This window comes from Mytilus californianus, unplaced genomic scaffold, assembly GCF_021869535.1.
Source record: "Mytilus californianus isolate M0D057914Y unplaced genomic scaffold, xbMytCali1.0.p SCAF_1, whole genome shotgun sequence".
Taxonomy (NCBI): Eukaryota; Metazoa; Mollusca; class Bivalvia; order Mytilida; family Mytilidae; genus Mytilus; species Mytilus californianus.
The window spans coordinates 36751941-36772827 of NW_026262581.1; the positions used below are offsets into that span (position 1 = coordinate 36751941).

Below are 20887 nucleotides of genomic sequence, written 5' to 3' on the forward strand. Positions count from 1 at the left end.
AATTCAGTATTGAGATTTCTGGTTTTCAGCCATTCATTTGATATAATTATTGCCTCTGTGTTTGTCTGACCCATGATTACTGATAACATCAACCAGAAAGAAAATTATACTGACTCAGGAACAAAGTCTGAGGTTTGTATACTGCTAATTCAAAAATTAAAGGTCAAGGTCAGTATGATGCTACTGCATACAAAGTGTTGTCAATCTAAGTGCTACAGTATAAAAGTTATACACAAATCAAAAATCATTCAAAGTTTTACTTTCATAGGGGTAAAAGGTCAAATTCAAGGTCAGAATGACCTGACTTTGATATATGACACACCTCCATCAACCTAAGTTCTTTGGTTCAAAAAGTTATGCATAGGACACAGATCAGACAAGGTTTTACTATCATATGGGTCAAAGGTCAGGGTGATCAGATTTTGGAATATGACACACTCCTAGATTAGGTGTTGCCACAGACAAGGTCCAGCCTCATATATATTTAGTTTAAAATTTACAATCTTAACAAGAATGCCGGAGTTGTTATGCTAAGCATACCCCAACTTGAATTTAAAGTATCAGGTATCAGAAAGTAAATAGTGATAAAATTGAGAATGGAAATGGGGAATATGTCAAAGAGACAACAACCCGACCAAAGAGCAGATAACAGCCGAAGGCCACCAATGGGTCTTCAACGCAGCGAGAAAATCCTGCGTTTTGTGAGATCTCAACCCTCCCCCTAAAACTCTAGCCAATGTAGAATAAAGAAACACATAGCAATACGCACAGTAAAACTCAGTTTAAAAGAAGTCTGAGTCTGACGTCAGAATAGGTAACAAAAGAAACTAAGCAAAATGACAATGATACATAAATTAACAAAGGACTACTAGCAGTTACTGACATGCCAGCTCCAGACCTCAATTAAACTGATTGAAAGATTATGTCTTCATCATATGAAAATCAGGTACAATCCCTCCCGTTAGGGGTTTAGTATCATACCATCATAAAATATATGATGAGAACATAACCCGTATCATGCCAACAACTGGTTTTAGAATAAATGTGTTTATTTCCGATGCAAAGACCCTATGAGTGAATCAATATTAATACCAAAATATGCAATCCTTAATGATCTGACAACAGTATCGTAACTATATCCCTTCCGAATAAGTCTGTTTAAAGGTTTGGTTAGCTTTTGAGGTGAATGCCGACATTTTTGTGCTTTGTAAAGAATATTACCATAAAATATTGGATGTGAAATACCTGAACGTATAAGATGTCTGCATGTTGATTTATATTTACTAATGATGTCCTTGTACCGATGATAAAATTTAGTAAATGTTTTGACTAGTTTGTGATATCAAACCCTGGTGTAATAATTTTTCAGTAATACAGAGATTTCTTTCGTTTAAATCAAATACGTTGTTACATACACGAGCGAATTGGAACAAGTTGAGATATATAAACACCATAAGATGAGGACAAGGGAACGTCACCATCTAAAATGGATAATTAACAATAGGAAATGAAAAATCATCTCTTTTATCATAAATTTTTGTATTAAGCTTCCTGTTAAAGATAAAGATATCAAGATCCAGGAAAGGGCAGTGTTCATTGTTAGTATTAGCTTTATTTAAAGTCAGTTCGACAGGATAAATCTCTTTAGTGTACATACTGAAGTCGTCATTATTGAGAGCCAATACATCATCTAAATATCTAAAAGTGTTATTAAATTTTTGAATCAGATGTTGTTTCGATGGGTCTTAGCTGATTTTAGTCATAAATTGTAACTCATAACAATACAGAAACAGGTCCGCAATAAGTGGTGCACAGTTGGTTCCCATGGGAACACACTTTACAACTCATCACTATTGAGTTGCAGACAAAATATGAAGTCATTCTGTTGTGCAGTTTCTGAGAAAAGTGTGATTTAAATTTTAAAGTTCATTCAACATCTTGAAAAATTGAAAGTAGCAGCAAACAAGGAGTAAGTATCCGACAAATTGAAAAGTGATTACTGACAAGCTGCTGACCAAAGGAGTAGGTCCGGTAAGGGCCGATTTTGGCCTCAAACTTCAAGTTTATCTGATGAAAGATTTTTGACACTTTTTAAACACTTAGGTGTCTACTTTATTAGATTCAATTAGTTTATGTGAAAGATTTGGACTGATTTAGTCATTAAAGACGCTTAAATTCAAGCTTAGATATTAAAAATCTATCAAATATGCCATAATATGTCCCTTTTAAGATGGTTTTTGTCAAAAATGAAAGTGGCCGCATCCGTGTTCATCCTCAATCTTTATATATGTTATGTATTATAATCAAATACAACTTACATTTAAATATTAAGAATGAACACAAATGCGGCCACTTCCATTTAAGACGAAAACCGTCTAAAAATTCACTCAAATGCTCAAATTGTGAAGATTTCAGTAATTTAGCATGACTTAACGATGCTAGTACCCGATACATGTGCATTGTATTGTCAAAAACAGCCCATATTTATGTATCAGAAGTATTTTTCTTTCCAATAAATAGCTAAAAGTTAACATTTTAACAATTGTGTAAAACTGCTATATTTTGGGGCCAAAAAGGGGTCTTAGTGGACCTACTCCTTTAGTCATTCCCTCAAAAGTTTCTAAGAAAATTGTGACAAAAATGTTTGTTGGACAAAAGACGGACAAACAGATTGTAATATATCCATCACTGTTAAATCATTTTATATAATTATCAAAATATAATTTACAAAGTGCAAACTTCTTATGTAAATATTCACCCTTAAAATATTCAGGACCAATTCAAATGAAATCATTGCTTATCCAGACTTTCTTTTTTGAAACTGACATAAGTAAGAATTTTGGCAATACAATCAGATGAGGACCCTCTAAAGATCACTCCTTAAAGAATAATACAAAATATTCAAATTAATAATTCAAATAATATTTTTTTCATGTAAATTTTCCCTAACATATCCTAATTAAAATTTATCCTTGTGTGACAGTAAGAAGTCATCAGATAGATTATAGAGTTTTCCCCCCACTAAAATCATGGTAGCCATTCAAATTCAATTTACTCTGTTTGTAAATACTATAAGGGAGCTACCATTTGATTTTTATGGGGGGGCTAGGATGAAAAATTTTGTCCTGCATTTTTTTTTAGTTGTAATCTCTGTCCTGCCTTTTTATTTTTCACTCTATTTGGTCCTGCCTTCTTTTCTTTAGTTTATCCTGACTTTTTTTACCTAAATTGTCATCCTGACTTTTTTTTTTTGCAAGTGTCTCATCCTGCCTTTTTTTTTACTCAAAACTCCTGTCCTGCCTACTTTTTCAAATTTCATCCTAGCCCCCCCATAAAAATCAAATGGTAGCTCCCTAATGTAAAGTATACAAGAAAATAAGTTGATATATTTTTGATGAATTTGATAAACGAAAAAAAAATTTCTTCCTTTTTCTACTTTAAGAAAACCATAAGACCATTTGGTTTATTTTAGAATTTCTAAACAAGAGTGCACACGCTGAAATGTCTCGCCTGTTTTACTTATCATTGAATTTATGTTGAAAGTCTGTAATATGAAGGTTTTACTACAAGTATCACATAAACTTAACATTATCAATGGTCTATGAAATTGAGGTCACGGTCAGATGAACCATGCCAGACAGACATGTACACCTTACAATAATTCCATACACCAATTATAGTGGCCCTATTGCTTATAATATCTGCAAAATAGACCAAACCACAAAAACAAAAAATTGTCCAATGAACAATTAAATTGAGGTAAGGGTCAGATAAAACCTGTCAGTGGAACATGTACACCTTACAATCATTCCATATTGTAGTCCCTATATCATATATTCTGCAACTTTCATCGCAGGCAAGACAAAAAATCAAAGTGATGGAAATCACTCATGGAAAGATTGGAAAAGTAGTTTGAATTATTTCAAATTATATTTAAGTATGATTTGGACATAAAAGAACCTTAATATAGCACTATTGCAGACAATTGCATATACTACAGGTCTTTAGAAGGAAAAGCACTTTTTCAGTAGATAAAATGAGCTAAATATGAATCAATGAGAGTGGGTCAACTATTTGTTTAAATTGCAATTAATATCATCACCAAATAATGTTCCCTGTTACATGTTTCACCTTTTACATTTTATATTTAGAAACAGAAGAAACTACCAAATAAAGATTCTAACAAAGTTTATCAATTATCCTTGTAGGACATGGGGCCAACAGATAGACATGAATATAAGATCTTTATTGTCTCCAAAAATTATTCTAAAAAGGTTTTTTAGGGGACATTTTGTAAGTTGAAACATGGGAATAATATTTTTCTCCTCTAAAAATTGCTTATTGATTTTGAAAACAATTATTATGAATATATGTTATTGAAGATTAAAAGTTGTAGGATGTATTTTAATTCAATTTATAATTTAATATTTTCCAGAAAAGGGCATTGAAAATGTACTTTTTCAACATAAACAAATTAAAAAACTTATTTTATTGAAATGGGGATTCCTTCTTCATTGCAAAAATACACTTCCTGTATTCCAATAACTTCTATTGTTCAAAGAAATTTGATGGGGAATAAACTAAAAAAAAAAATTTGGTTTGCTCAGTTACAAATTTTAAATTTTTTCTTACTGTTTCAAGCCAATCACTGATAAGTGTTATGTCATGGTGTGTTATTTGGCTTATATTTTTAATAGTATGATTTTGTATAAAAAAATATGTTTTATCTTTTAGAAAGAAAATTTTAAGTTTGTATCTTGTAAAATTTTTTAATTAATTTGTTTAATAATTTTACCTATGCTGTGGCATTAATACTCGAAATGTCACAGTTTGCTCAAAGCACTTTGATTTGAAATATTAATTGTAATTAGCATGTCACTAGGATATTTTAAGTTTTTATCAAAACATGAAGGGATTTTGCTTTGTTTAATTATATTCTATTTTGCTAATGAGAGTACTATTTACATATTGTGTCATGTTGATTAGTTTTTGGTTTTAGTATAAATAGCGTTGTGAAATTTAGGAAAAGCAGTCACCTTTCGGAAACCTTAACTTGCACTGCTAAAGTCTATTATACTGGATCTGTAAGACTGTTGATCAGTCTACCAGTTGACTTTGTAGTGTTTAGACAAAAATGTATTTTTGACTCGCCTTTTATTTTTGAGAAAACTTTAGAAAACAGTCAGTGTTTCGGAAGCGTAACCTCTCACTACTCACGTCATGATACTGGACCTATAAGAATGTCTACCAGTCTACCAGTTGACTGTGTAGTGTTGAGACAAAATTTATCTCTGACTCATAATTTAACTTTGGAAAATACTTTTGGGAATCTTTTATTTTTGAGACTTTTACATTTTGATTTTGAGATTAAGTTCATTTTATGATTTAGTAGTTTTGGCATTTATTTTACATTTGACATTGTAAGGAGAAATAGTTTTACTTTGGATTTGATATTTAGATTTTTACTTTGTACTTTAATTATTATTATTATTTGGCATTGTTTACTAATTGATTGTTATCATCATTCATCTAAATTGTTATCGTAAATTAAATTATGAAAACCTTCCTTGCGTTTTAGCTATGCCTATCAGAACATTAAGTCTAGCGATAGACTGACCCCCTGTCCCTTGGTTCCAGCACATACGAGTTAGCTCCCCCTTATCTAACAGTGCTCTGTGGGACCTTGGTGACAGATATGGTGGAGTTTGACCCTGGGCACGATACAAATGAAATTCTGAAACTGCATAGCTAGAATGTAGGTTGGCAAAATTCATTCAAAATTATCTAAAACTTAAATTTTCAAAATTGAGACAACAGCAGGAGAGACAACGAGAGGAAGAGAGAACCAGTAACAGCAGAGACAAGTTGCAGATTCAACAACACACAACTAAAAGATAAGTACATCTTGCTTATTATATTACACTTTAATATTTCTTAGTGAAAAGTATAGATGTATGTTGATTCTTGGTGTGAATCTGTAATTTTATAATATTTGTTTGTGCAAAACTTTACAGAAGTTAACATTCAATTCAGGAGAAATATTATTTGTGCAATTTTCTTTGATTGGCAAATTTGAGTCATAGTAGAGAAATTAACATAAACAAGATACTGACAAAATTCCTTTTAGTTTCAGTTTGGTAATTGGAATAAAAAAAAATCATGGGAAGAAAGAGAATTTCAAAAGGATGGTGCTGCCAAAGAGACAGATGTGCCAGGCTATCCAGTGTTATACCAGGAACAGCAAGTTTCCAGTTCACAACAACCATGGAGAGGAACTTTGTTGAAATTGGACTAGAGAACCTTCAAGTGAGATGTTTAGTCGACAGTGGAGCTTCTTTTAGCTGTATCAGCCAACATCAATTATACCGTCTAAACACTACTACAGCGATACAGAAATCAATGATCAATAGTGCAGTCGGTGTCTGTGGAGAAGTACACGCAATAATTGGAGAAATAGTGCTTCAACTTTCTTTTGGACATCTGAGCAGAAATTCATAATTTTTTAACATAACTTGCTAGAGCTTATTTATAGGATTAAACTTTTTGTGAAACAACAAAGCGAAAACAGACTAAAAGAACAGAACTTTGACATTACCAACTCAGATCATTTAGACATTAGTGAATATCATGATGGTGCTTATCATTTTACCATAGCAACCTTCCAAGACAGTAGCACATAGAAAACAATCAGTTTCTATCTTTTTTTTTGTAGTATTAGGAATTAGTAGGAGTGCACGCCTGTTGGTTCTTTTTACTACATCAATTTGAATTTTGGATTACAGGGATATTATTTTATAATTCATCTGTTAAATTTCCTTACAAGGAATACAGGTTGCTGGAAGCTAGCACGTTGAAATAAATTGTTGGTATATTTATTTTTTGGCGCCAGGTTATAGTTTGTACAGAGTGTATTGAGATATTTTTAGGTGTTACTATGTAAATGTTTATATCATGTTTGGGGACAAACATATAAGAGCAGGGGGGAATATGTCATGGTGTGTTATTTGGCTTATATTTTTAATAGTATGATTTTGTATAAAAAAATATGTTTTATCTTTTAGAAAGAAAATTTTAAGTTTGTATCTTGTAAAATTTTTTAATTAATTTGTTTAATAATTTTACCTATGCTGTGGCATTAATACTCGAAATGTCACAGTTTGCTCAAAGCACTTTGATTTGAAATATTAATTGTAATTAGCATGTCACTAGGATATTTTAAGTTTTTATCAAAACATGAAGGGATTTTGCTTTGTTTAATTATATTCTATTTTGCTAATGAGAGTACTATTTACATATTGTGTCATGTTGATTAGTTTTTGGTTTTAGTATAAATAGCGTTGTGAAATTTAGGAAAAGCAGTCACCTTTCGGAAACCTTAACTTGCACTGCTAAAGTCTATTATACTGGATCTGTAAGACTGTTGATCAGTCTACCAGTTGACTTTGTAGTGTTTAGACAAAAATGTATTTTTGACTCGCCTTTTATTTTTGAGAAAACTTTAGAAAACAGTCAGTGTTTCGGAAGCGTAACCTCTCACTACTCACGTCATGATACTGGACCTATAAGACTGTCTACCAGTCTACCAGTTGACTGTGTAGTGTTGAGACAAAATTTATCTCTGACTCATAATTTAACTTTGGAAAATACTTTTGGGAATCTTTTATTTTTGAGACTTTTACATTTTGATTTTGAGATTAAGTTCATTTTATGATTTAGTAGTTTTGGCATTTATTTTACATTTGACATTGTAAGGAGAAATAGTTTTACTTTGGATTTGATATTTAGATTTTTACTTTGTACTTTAATTATTATTATTATTTGGCATTGTTTACTAATTGATTGTTATCATCATTCATCTAAATTGTTATCGTTAATTAAATTATGAAAACCTTCCTTGCGTTTTAGCTATGCCTATCAGAACATTAAGTCTAGCGATAGACTGACCCCCTGTCCCTTGGTTCCAGCACATACGAGTTAGCTCCCCCTTATCTAACAGTGCTCTGTGGGACCTTGGTGACAGTTATCTAAATTATTGATTCAGTAGATGATTATTGCATAAATTTATAAAGTAAAATATAGACCTTACTTGAATACCTTTTTTACTTTTATTTTTATATTTAATATTTTGTCTTTTCTTATGACAAAAAAAAGATCTTGTTAATTGTTAATCATTTTTCTTTCAGACATAATTATAGAATCATTTTCTGTAGTGTAGATCAAAAGTAATAGGCAATGAATAAATCTATAATTTCTATATTTCAAACATCTAACATATACATTTGTGTATACAATAATGAGGTCAAGTATTTGTGTATTGAAATGTATAATGAAGGATCTGCTTAATTATGAAAGACTGAGGTTGATAAGAAATTTGGTCAAAATGATTGGCATTTAAGGAGATGAGACATTCTAATTTAGTCCCACCTTTTCTCTGATTGCTTGGTGATCATGGCAGTCAATCATGCTGGTAATGTATCATTACTCTTACCTAATTAAAATGACAAAACTAGCCTGTAAATTGACAAAACTAAAGACACACATACTTGAATGAACTGCTCCAAAGATATAACCCAAATTTTTCACAGTTCATATGTGCATATGTACAATACGCATGAGAATTACAGGGAACTATATTTCAGTGTGTATACATTCTGTAGATTTAGTAGCTAACCTGTGCTGGAAAGACTTGGAACAATAGTTCCAAATTTTCCAAAAACTTATTGATTCCTAACTTCCATTTTCTTTTCAGAGTGACAGGTTACTGTAGGTATGTGTGTATGTATGTATGTATGCAAGTTATGAATATTCCTCCTCTAAGGAGGACCACAACCATGAGATATGGTGTAACGAAGGATCACTAGTTCGTTACTGAGGTCAAACAACAAATGTACCTATGATCATTCAGGGATAGGAAATTTTCTAAAAGTAATCTGAAACTGATGTTTAATTCAAGTGCTGATTTTTAATATTATAAATGCATTCTTTTTAATACATTTAGGTGGCCTTCGGCTGTTTTCTGCTCTTTGGTCGGGTTGTTGTCTCTTTGACACATTCCCCATTTCCATTCTCAATTCTATTATGATTATTATAATGCAATAAAAAATATCTAATATTCTAGAATGAAAGATGAAAATATTACCGAGATATAAATCCTCCTATTTCACATTTTGTACCAGCAGGGAATAAGTGTTCTGGAAAATGAAGAACATCAACAAGAACAGACAACTCTGCTTGGACCAGTGGACGAAGACGATCTTCTAGAAGCTCAACTATTTCCTGAAAAATAGTTATGCTTTCAATAAATAAAACTTCACAAGTTAATAGATTGCTTGTTGCTTAACATCTAGCTGCAAATATAAAATGCATATTCATGATGAGATGCATGAAATGAGAGATCATTATCAGCCTGATATAAGTATGTTGCTGGAGAACTGAACTATCATAAAATTTTGTATGTATTTAGAACTTTTTGAACAGGATTTGAATATTGAAAACAAGAAATATGCTGTCAAATTGACAGCAAACCAGTTAAAAGTGAAATCCTCAGTATCGAACTTGACCTCCATTTTGTTATCAGTAGCAACATATTTTAAAAATTTGAACAGCAATGGTTCAATGGTTCATGAGTTATTGACAGCTGTACTTCACAATTTCAATATCTAGATTTTTGATGGATGAATTAGCAGAGTTGCTACCTAAATGGATTTGTACATGTTGTATTAGAGGTAACATTTTTTTTTTATCAGGAACTTATTTTTGGTTTGTCTTGAATGTTGTAATCATAACTTAAATGTCTGCTGAAAATCTTTTTGAAAGGATGATTGGCATTAGGACCTAGGTATAAAAGAATTGAATAGTATATGTATTTTAATCAAATGTACAAAGAGCAAATGGAGCATTTTCAAAGAAAATTTGGTGACGGTAACTGGTTAAACAAATCGAATGCCCCAATGCCAAATACCATTGACTTATCATAAGTGGTTCCCTCAACACTAACCTAAACACAAACTTTAACTTGTAAACAATGTAAAAGTTTCAAAGTCAATGATTCTTGATAGGTGTTCGGCCAAATAATCTCCATGGAATAGAAGACTAGCAAATGCTGATACTATCATTGACTTAACATTAGTGGTTCCTCTTAAACTATGCAAAACATTCAAAGTCAATAGACCATGACTGAGGGAGGCAGAGCCAAATGATCTCCATAGAAATGAGATGTGCCAATGGGTATGCATCTGCATACCAAATATCATTGACCTACCATTAGTGGTTCCCCTTAAACTGACCTAATCACAAACTAATACATGGTAAGTAAGCAAAAGTTTCAAAGTCAATAGGCCATGACTGACGGGGTTTGGCCAAACAATCTCCAAGGAAATGAGATGTGCCAATGCTAATAATACAACTGAATACCAAATATCACTGACCTACCACTAGTGGTTCATCATCAACTGACCTAATCACAAACTTATACATTATAGACGCCTGTAACCTTCGACGCTGGAAACAGCATACCTAAGTCTCACTTTTTGCCCTGGTCAAAGTGAGACAAAAATGTTATATCTACTAATAAACCATGATAATGAGGTCAAGGTCAGATGAAACTTAACAAACAGACATGTACACCTTACAATCATTCAATACACCAAATATAGTCTACCTCCTGCTTAATGTCCTGAGAAAGAGACTTTAACAGAAAACTTTACTTTGATAACTGATCCATGAAATGAGTCAGGTAAACCCTATCCGATTGACATGTACACCTTGTAAGGATCCCTTATACCAGATAGAGTTATCCCAATACTCATAATGAGTGAAATAAAATGCTCCGCTGGGCGCAGCTTGATACAACCACAGAGGTCGAACCCTGAACAGTTGGGGCAAGTATGGACACAACATTCAAGCTTGATACAGCTCTTAATTTGGATTGTGATTAAATATTTGACACAGCATAGGTTTCTGACACAGAATGAATGTGGTCTAAGAACTTAAAAATTTTTAATTTACCTATTCAAACCATATCATTATTATTTGCTTTTATATATAAATCAGAAATAACCAACTTAAAATGGAAAATTTTAAAGAAAAAAAAAATCCCCTCCAAATTTTTTGAACCCCCTTATTATTCATCACCCCCAAACTCAATCCCAGCCTTCCCTTTGTGGTATGGTACCTTGCAGTACAGTTTCAGAGAGATCCATACACTTGAACACAAGTTATTGTCTGGAAACTAGAAAAATGCTTGTTATTTGGCCCTTTTTTGGCCCCAAATTCCTAAATGTTTAGGGCAGTTACCCCAAAACTCAATTCCAGCTTTCCCTTTGTGATATGGAACCTTGTAGTACAATTTCAGAAAGATCCATACACTTACAAGTTATTGTCATGAAACTAGAAAAATGCTTGTTTTTTGCCCCTAATTCCTAAAATTTTGAGGCAATTACCCCCAAAATTGATCCCAGCATTCCCTTTGTGATATGGAACCTTGTGGTACAATATCAGAGAGATCCATACACTAACACACAATATATTGTCTGGAAGTTACAAAAATGCTTATTTTTGGCCCCTAATTCCTTAACTGTTGGTACCATAACCCCCAAAATCAATCCCAACCTTCCTTTTGTGGTATTGAACCTTATGGTAAAATTAATTTCATAGAGATCCATTCACTTAAACTAAAGTTATTGTGCGAAAACCAATGTGTCTTCGGACGACGACCCTGACGACGCCAACGTCATACCAATATACAACCGCAAAAATTTTTTGCGGTCGTATAAAAATTGACTTGACAAAAAACCACATAGTTTTATTAAGCAGTCACTGAACCATGAAAATGAGATCAAGGATAACTGACATATGACAGTCGTCAACTTTGTTACATATGGTATCTTAATACAAGTTACAAAGCATCCAGGTCTTCTACCTTCTGAAATATAAAGCTTTCTACAATTAGTTAACGCTGTCTCCACAGCCAGATTAGCACCCCCATCTCTCACATTCTTGGAATTTTATCGCAGGCAAAACAAAATTGATACTAGTTATAACATTTTACAGCATGCATAAATAGCAACTTATTTACTGAAATCTAAACCACTGTTTGTGAAGTGCAAATTGACCAAATGAAAAGTTGTATAAAGAAGTTGAAATTCAGCTGAACATTTCCTTTCAGTACTGGCCAGTTAGCAACTGATTCATTGTGCAACAAATGTGACATAATAGTTTTTGAAAGAAACAAACAAATGATAAATTACATTATTTTTACCAAAACTGTTTTATTTCCATAGTCAACAGCTGTCCTTATATTACTGAATTACATCACTTCTATTTTAATAATGTATTAGGTGCATCTCAATAGTTTATCAATTTGCACTTACCATACAATGTCTATGTATATCAAGGAACACAACTCAATGAAATTGTTAGCTTTTAAAAAGTAATAAACAAATAAAGAACTTCTCTTATTTATCTACAGCAGAATACATAAAATAGACATCTCTGTGTAAAAATCTATCTAATACATGTATATATGACATAGTGTTTGATTATGTGATTTAGTTCTGAAAAATGATAAATAAACCAAATAAGGTATAAAGACAACCACTATATTGTGCAACAGAACTTGTAAATGCTATTCAAATGTTAAAAATTTACACTGAAAACTCAGCTGAAAACAATAAAATCACAAAATGTAACCATCAGACCTGTCAACTTGAATTTTTAATTGCAGTCAGGAACAGATGCCAGCAGTACCAAATGTGTCCCTTTTTTTCTTATTATTTGTTCAAAAATGAAATGCAATGTTTATATATGGACTTCTGCCATACCTTTTTTGATTTTTGCTTCCATATCTAAACGATCATTTTCAAGCCTGTTGAAGATGAACACTTGATTCACTAAAGAAGGAAATATTGTGATTTTTTTTCATTTTAGAAGAGTTTTGTCAATGGTCGCTATCTCATTTATGCAAGAACCATTTCATGCCCTATTCCTATTTACGGAATTTAAAGTAAGTAGCAGACATTGCATAGCAAAAAAGATATCAATTTAGCTTTTTCACACAAAAGATTAAAGAAGATACATGTATACGACAGACAGGAGAAAATAAGTGACAGATCTAAAAATATGTCACACAGGAGGATTTACGATACAAAGCTTGGTACCAAATGTCAAGAATCTCTTATTTGTAAGTGCTGAGAAAAATGCTACAAAAGATTCTTATACTTGCACCAATGTGAAGAACATACATGTATGTAGCAGACAGGATGTTGATAAGTAAATGATCTGAAAATGTGTCACACAGTTAAGCTTAACAATATCAATCCTTGTACCCAATATCAAGAAGCTCTGATTTGCAGTTACCAAGAAAAATGTGACAGAAATGTAATAAAGATGGACACAGTAGACAAGTATAATCAGCCCACCCCTCCTCTGGAACAGGGGTATAAATACAAAAGGGTTTCATATATATAGATCACATCACAATGTTACCTAGACAAGGCATATAGTTATCAATTGGAACTACACTAAGAGGCTCTAAATAGTCTATGTCCCTCACCTACGTCTATGTGCATCTTGAAGAATGGACACTCTCCAATATTGTACACTAGAAGATAATTCATGACTAAAATTTCTATTGTTGATCTTTTTTTCTGTTTACAGTTTCTTTCTATATTCTAGACTTTTTACTCAAAACACATAAATTAAAAGGTAATTATTTGTCATTTAAGAGCAATAACTCCTATAAGAAGACTACTGATAATTTCATCTTTGCTGATCTATTATGCCTTACGGATCATTTTTGATATTAAAACTTTTATCTATCTATAATAGTTTAAAGATAATAGGCAAAAACTTTTTTTAAAAATGATAAGGGAACTTAAGTTCCTATGAATAGTGAACTAATGATTTCAGTAACATTAGGTTATTTGTAGATTTGGCCTTGAGGATAATTTTTTGTGGTTTTTTGACTGTTTCTATACGTCTATTGCAGTTTTTAAAATAATTGGCAAAAGCACAAAAAAATTTGTTAAAAATCATTTTTTAAGGGCAATAACTCAAATACAAACTTGAATGACGATTTTGGCCATGTTGATTTATTTGTAGATCTTATTTTGCTGATCAATTTTGTTATTTAAAGTCTCTATCTATCTATTATAGCTTTAGATAACAGGCAAAAATGCAAAAAAATTGGTAAAAATGGTCATTTAAAGAAATCACTTCAATTTAGAGTCGACTGACGTTTTTGGTCATGTTGACCTATTTGAATATCTTGTTTTGCTGATCATTTTTTACCTAATCATGAAAACTTATAAGCCTGGTCTCTTTGATGAGTTACTTTAAGTCAATATTAATGAGACATACTCAATGAGGAACATACCTCTTTCTGAAACTGAACCTGATCAATGAAGCCATCAAATAAAGTCTAGGTCATGTGACATACCCCCTTTCAAACCATCAAAATACAAAATAGTGTTGACTGTTCATATATTGATACAGTGGAACATACATAATTGTGACACATCACTACTTGAGCAAGGAAATAAGGTCAAGACCATTATACACATACCAGATGAAAATACACTACTTGTATAGCAAATATTGTTAATCTTAATGTACAGTTCCAGAGAACAAGGCCTCATTCTGAAAATAACCAGACCACCGAAGCCTGAAAATGAGATATGGTAACATTGACTATTCATCATGAACAATCCTATACACAGTTTATCAGGGCCTCAGAAGAACAGTATTATAAATAATTTACTGTGATCCCTAGCCTGTAAACTCCGAGGTTATGAGTTCCAAACATGTTCTTGGTGAGGTGTGTTGGACTCCAATATTAGTTGACAAGTATTGCCAGTTTTTTGCCTTAGGTCGTGATTCTCTGCACATACCCTGGCTTCCTTCACCAATAAAAACAATTTGTCATGATATAACCAAGGTTACTGAAAGTGGCACTAAACACCAACAAACAGACGTTTTGTTATCCTAATTGAAAGTAAGGATAAGATATTGATGTTATCTGCAAAATTAATGCCACCAGAAAAGTAATCCTAGGTCTTTCCTGGCATGACTATGTCATAGACAAAACAAAAATATATCAAAAACTAATAAAATGCTCCGCTGGGCGCAGCTTGATACGACCGCAGACGTTGAACCCTGAACAGTTGGGGCAAGTATGGACACAACATTCAAGCTTGATACAGCACTGAATTTGGATTGTGATTAAATATTTGACACAGCATAGCTTTCTGACACAGAATGAATGTGTTCTAAGAACTTAAAAATTTTTAATTTACCTATTCAAACCATATCATTATTATTTGCTTTTACATATAAATCAGAAATAACCAATTTAAAATGGAAAATTTTAAAGAAAAAAAAAGGAAACCCCCCCCCCAAATTTTTTGAACCCCCTTATGATCCATCACCCCCAAACTCAATCCCAGCCTTCCCTTTGTGTTATGGTACCTTGCAGTACAATTTCAGAGAGATCCATACACTTGAACACAAGTTATTGTCTGGAAACTAGAAAAATGGTTGTTTTTTGTCCCCTTTTTGGCCCCAAATTCCTAAATGTTTGGGCAATTACCCCCCAACTCAAACCCAGCTTTCCCTTTGTGATATGGAACCTTGTAGTACAATTTCAGAGAGATCCATACACTTGAACACAAGTTATTGTCTGGAAACTAGAAAAAAGGTTGTTTTTTTGTCCCCTTTTTGGCCCCAAATTCCTAAATGTTTAGGGCAATTACCCCCCAACTCAAACCCAGCTTTCCCTTTGTGATATGGAACCTTGTAGTACAATTTGAGAGGGAACCCCCCCCCCCCAAATTTTTTGAACCCCCTTATGATTCATCACCCCCAAACTCAATCCCAGCCTTCCCTTTGTGTTATGGTACCTTGCAGTACAATTTCAGAGAGATCCATACACTTGAACACAAGTTATTGTCTGGAAACTAGAAAAATGGTTGTTTTTTGTCCCCTTTTTGGCCCCAAATTCCTAAATGTTTGGGCAATTACCCCCCAACTCAAACCCAGCTTTCCCTTTGTGATATGGAACCTTGTAGTACAATTTCAGAGAGACCCATACACTTGAACACAAGTTATTGTCTGGAAACTAGAAAAATGGTTGTTTTTTGTCCCCTTTTTGGCCCCAAATTCCTAAATGTTTAGGGTAATTACCCCCAATCTCAAACCCAGCTTTCCCTTTGTGATATGGAACCTTGTAGTACAATTTGAGAGAGATCCATACACTTGAACACAAGTTATTGTCTGGAAACTAGAAAAATGGTTGTTTTTTTGTCCCCTTTTTGGCCCCAAATTCCTAAATGTTTAGGGCAATTACCCCCCAACTCAAACCCAGCTTTCCCTTTGTGATATGGAACCTTGTAGTACAATTTCATAAAGATCCATACACTTACACATAAGTTAATGTCCTGAAACTAGAAAAATGCTTGTTTTTTGCCTCTTTTTGGCCCCTAATTCCTAAAATTTTGAGGCAATTACCCCCAATTCAATCCCAGCATTCCCTTTGTGGTATGGTACCTTGCAGTACAATTTCAGAGAGATCCATACACTTGAACACAAGTTATTGTCTGGAAACTAGAAATAAACTGATTCGCTGAGCGCAGCTAGATACGCCTGCAGAGGTCCAACCCTGAACAGTTGGGGCAAAAATGGACACAATATTCAAGCTTGATTCAGGTCTGAATTTGGATTGTAATTTAATATTTGACATATTATAGGTTTCTGAATAAATGTAGTCAAAGAATTTGAAATTGGTTATATGAATTGAATTTATATTCAATTAAAGATTTCTTGCTGTTGTGCAATACTTAGTAAATCTGTTGTCAGACTATAAACAAATAAAGTTCAATTAATTCTCAATGTCATATCAGAAATTTATGAAAATAAAAAGAGAGCTTACATCAATAGATATAAACAATTCACCAAAGTTTCATGAGAATTGGTGACAGCATTTTTGAGTTATTGTCAGAAAACTGGAAAATCACCCCATTTTTTAATAAATAAAACCCCATAACTCAGAAATGTAAAATGTAAAATTTATGAAATTCTAAAGGGAGCTTACATCAATACATACAAACAATTCACCAAAGTTTCATAAGAATTCCTGAAAGCATTTTTGAGTTTTTGTCCGAAAACTGGTAAATCCTCCCTTTTTTATGAATAAAACCCTGTAACTCGGAAACGTAAAATCTAAAATTTATAAAAATGGAAAGGGAGCTCATGTCAATAGATATAAACAATTCACCCCACAATTTCTTGCAAGTTGGTGAAAGCATTCTTGACTTATTGTCCGAAAACTTGAAAATCCCCCTTTTTTTAATGAATAAAACCCTATAACTCGGAAATGTAAAATCTAAATTTTATAAAAAACGAAAGGGAGCTAACGTCAATAGATATAAACAATTCACCAAAGGTTTTATGCAAATTGGTTAAAGCATTTTTGAGTTAATGTCCGACATGTTGACGACGGAACAGACGGACAGAGGTATACCATAATACGTCCCGTAAACGGGCGTATAAAAATGCTCATTTTTGGCCCCTTTTTGGCCCCTTATTCCTTAACGTTTTGGGCAATGACCCCCGAACTCAATTCCAGCTTTCCCTTTGTGATATGGAACCTTGTAGTACAATTTCAGAAAGATCCATACACTTACACACAAGTTATTGTCATGAAACTAGAAAAATGCTTGTTTTTGGCCCCTAATTCCTAAAATTTTGAGGCAATTACCCCCAAAATCAATCCCAGCATTCCCTTTGTGATATGGAACCTTGTGGTACAATGTCAGAGAGATCCCTTGTGGTACAATGTCAGAGAGATCCATACACTAACACACAAGTTATGTCTGGAAGTTACAAAAAATGCTTATTTATGGCCCCTTTTTGGCCCCTAATTCCTTAACTGTTGGTACCATAACCCCCAAAATCTATTCCAACCTTCCTTTTGTGGTATTGAACCTTATGGTAAAATTTCATAGATATCCATTCACTTAAACTAAAGTTAGAGTGTGAAAGCCAACGTCATACCAATATACGACCTCAAAATTTTTTTGCGGTCGTATAAAAACTGATGGTGTTATTAAAGTTGTAAACGGGAGTAATGGTAAGTGTGCCAAGATGGTATAACAACGGTTTGGCTTTTGTTAAAGATGCAATGGAATGTGACAAGTTAATGGAAAGCAGCTGATGACTGGGGGATGTGGACAAGTTGACAGATCTGCTTTGTAACACACAATACCTGAATAACCTCTTCAACCTCCTCCTCTGGTAGGCAACTAATACCCTAATATAAATAAATGCTATTTTGTACTTTTCCATATCAACATAACCATATGAAAGCATGGCCCTTTGATAGTGACATTAGAAAATAAAGAAACATTCTTAGTTTCATGCATATAAATCTTTGCAGACACCTGAGTCGTAAGTAAAGTAGACCAAGTATTTCTTAATCTAAACATCATTTAAAATAAATAATAAACAACCATTTTGAGAGCATTGCATATGCAGTAAAATGTCCACTACCAGAAGGGACATTTTATGAATTTAAACTTATAAGGTCAAGCATCAGAATAGGAGGTAATTCTGCTGAATTATCAATCTAAATTTGGAAAGAGTTGTTGGTGATGTAGTTGTGAATTTCCATATTATTTTCAATTGGTTCAGAATATTAATTTAAAGATTTAAAAAATTTCAACAACTGTCCCTGAAGAATTATGTTCCCCCCCATGAAATTTTCTACATTCAAGGGACTCAAATTTAACAAAAATTCCTAAACCATCTAATTTTATCTGTAACTTCTTATAATATAACTATATACTAATCTAGAATTCAGTGATCTAGAGATCACAGATACCCCTGTCTGCAGCATAATTCTTTACCGGTAAATGTACACAGTCATACTGACCTGTATATTTAGGTCAACGACAGTGTTTAAATTTAAAAAGATTCTGTCAAGTGGAACATTTACTATCATCCAGAAACAAAAAGATTTGTAAGGGGTGCCACGGAACCCTGTGTCTCGCCTGCGATTGCTGAGCGCTGTCAGTATAAAAGTGTAATAGATATAAGAAGATGTGGTATGAGTGCCAATGAGATAACTCTCCATCCAAGTCACAACTTGTAAAAGTAAACCATTATAGGTCAATGTATGGCCTTCAAGACGTAGCCTTGGCTCACACCGAACAGCAAGCTATAAAGGGGCCCAAAAATGACTCAAACAGGAAAACCAACGGTCTAATCTATATAAATAAACTGCATCACTGAGCGCAGCTGGATACGCCCGCAGAGGTCATACCCTGAACAGTTGGGGCAAAAAATGGACACAATATTCAAGCTTGATACAGGTCTGAATTTGGATTGTATTAAATATTTGACATATTATAGGTTTCTGAATAAATGTAGTCAAAGAACTTGAAATTGGTTATATGAATTGAATTTATATTCAATTAAAGATTTCTTGCTGTTGTGCAATACACTGTGCTGTTGCGCAATATTTAGTAAATCTGTTGTCAGACTATAAACAAATTAAGTTCAATTAATTCTCAATGTCATATTAGAAATTTATGAAAATGTAAAGGGAGCTTACATCAATAAATATAAACAATTCACCAAAGTTTCATGAGAATTGCTGACAGCATTTATGAGTTATTGTCCGAAAACTGGAAAATCACCCCTTTTTTAATGAATAAAACCCCATAACTCAGAAATGTAAAATGTAAAATTTATAAAATTCTAAACGGAGCTTACATCAATAGATATAAACAATTCACCAAAGTTTCATAAGAACTGCTGAAAGCATTTTTGATTTTTTGTCCGAAAACGCGAAAATCCCCCTTTTTTATGAATAAAACCCTGTAACTCGGAAATGTAAAATCTAAAATATATAAAAATGGAAAGGGAGCTCATGTCAATAGATATAAACAATTCACCACACTTTCTTGCAAGTTGGGGAAAGCATTCTCGAGTTATTGTCCGAAAACTGGAAAATCCCCCTTTTTTTAATGAATAAAACCCCATAACTCGGAAACCTAAAATCTAAAATTTATAAAAAACGAAAGGGAGCTCACGTCAATAGATATAAACAATTCACCAAAATTTTATGCAAATTGGTTTAAGCATTTTTGAGTTAATGTCCGACATGTTGACCACGGACGGACAGAGGTATACCATAATACGTCCCGTTAACGGGCATATAAAAACGAGAAACGAGAAACACTTATGAACCACATCAACAAACGACAACCACTGAACATCAGGTTCCTGACTTAGGACAGGTGTAAACAAATGCAGCGGGTTTAAAAGTTTTAATAGGCGCCAACCTTCAGCCTACCTGAAACATGTTGACTTAAATAGTGAGTCCATTTATCAGTAAAATACAGAATTTAAACAAAATTCAAACTTTTTCTTTAGATGCTATTTCATTGTCTTGAAGATTAGCTTCTGTCCAAGTTTCATAACAATCCATGAAGGTTTACAAATTTATCATGTCAAAAAAGTTTAATCTCAGACTGTCTGTAAATGTAAACTGTAAAAAACTAAGTCTTTCTATCAGAAAAATACTGACAATGAAAAAAAAAAAAAAAATTCAAAAGTTTGCTTCAGACATTATCTCTTAATCATAAAAAAGCTTCTGCCAAAGTATCATAAAATTCTATGAAGGTTTGACAAAGTAATTGATGTGTAACAAACTTTAAACCCAGACTGTATCTACTTGTTAAATGTAAAAAAATAATAAGTCCATTTATCAGCAAATACAGAAAAATGAAAATAAGTATTTTCAAAATTTTGCTCTGACTATTGTATTTTGGTCAAAACTAAGCTTTTGTCCAAATTTCCTAAAATTCCATGAAAATATGACAAAGCTATT

At 32.8% G+C, this 20887-nt stretch overlaps 1 protein-coding gene across 3 annotated transcripts in view; it reads right to left on the minus strand.

Annotated features, from left to right (window-relative positions):
* LOC127701548 (inositol 1,4,5-trisphosphate receptor type 1-like) overlaps positions 1 to 20887 on the minus strand; it is a 405533-nt gene that overhangs the window by 117619 nt on the left and 267027 nt on the right. For 2 of the 3 annotated variants that reach the window (XM_052205479.1, XM_052205470.1), the window contains 2 exons: positions 18260 to 18304; positions 9140 to 9276 (listed from right to left, as the gene is read on the minus strand). In XM_052205479.1, coding sequence (XP_052061439.1) covers positions 9140 to 9276; positions 18260 to 18304 — 182 coding nt within the window. The remainder of the gene's footprint in view (positions 1 to 9139; positions 9277 to 18259; positions 18305 to 20887) is intronic. The other variant, XM_052205488.1, reaches the window with a different exon arrangement.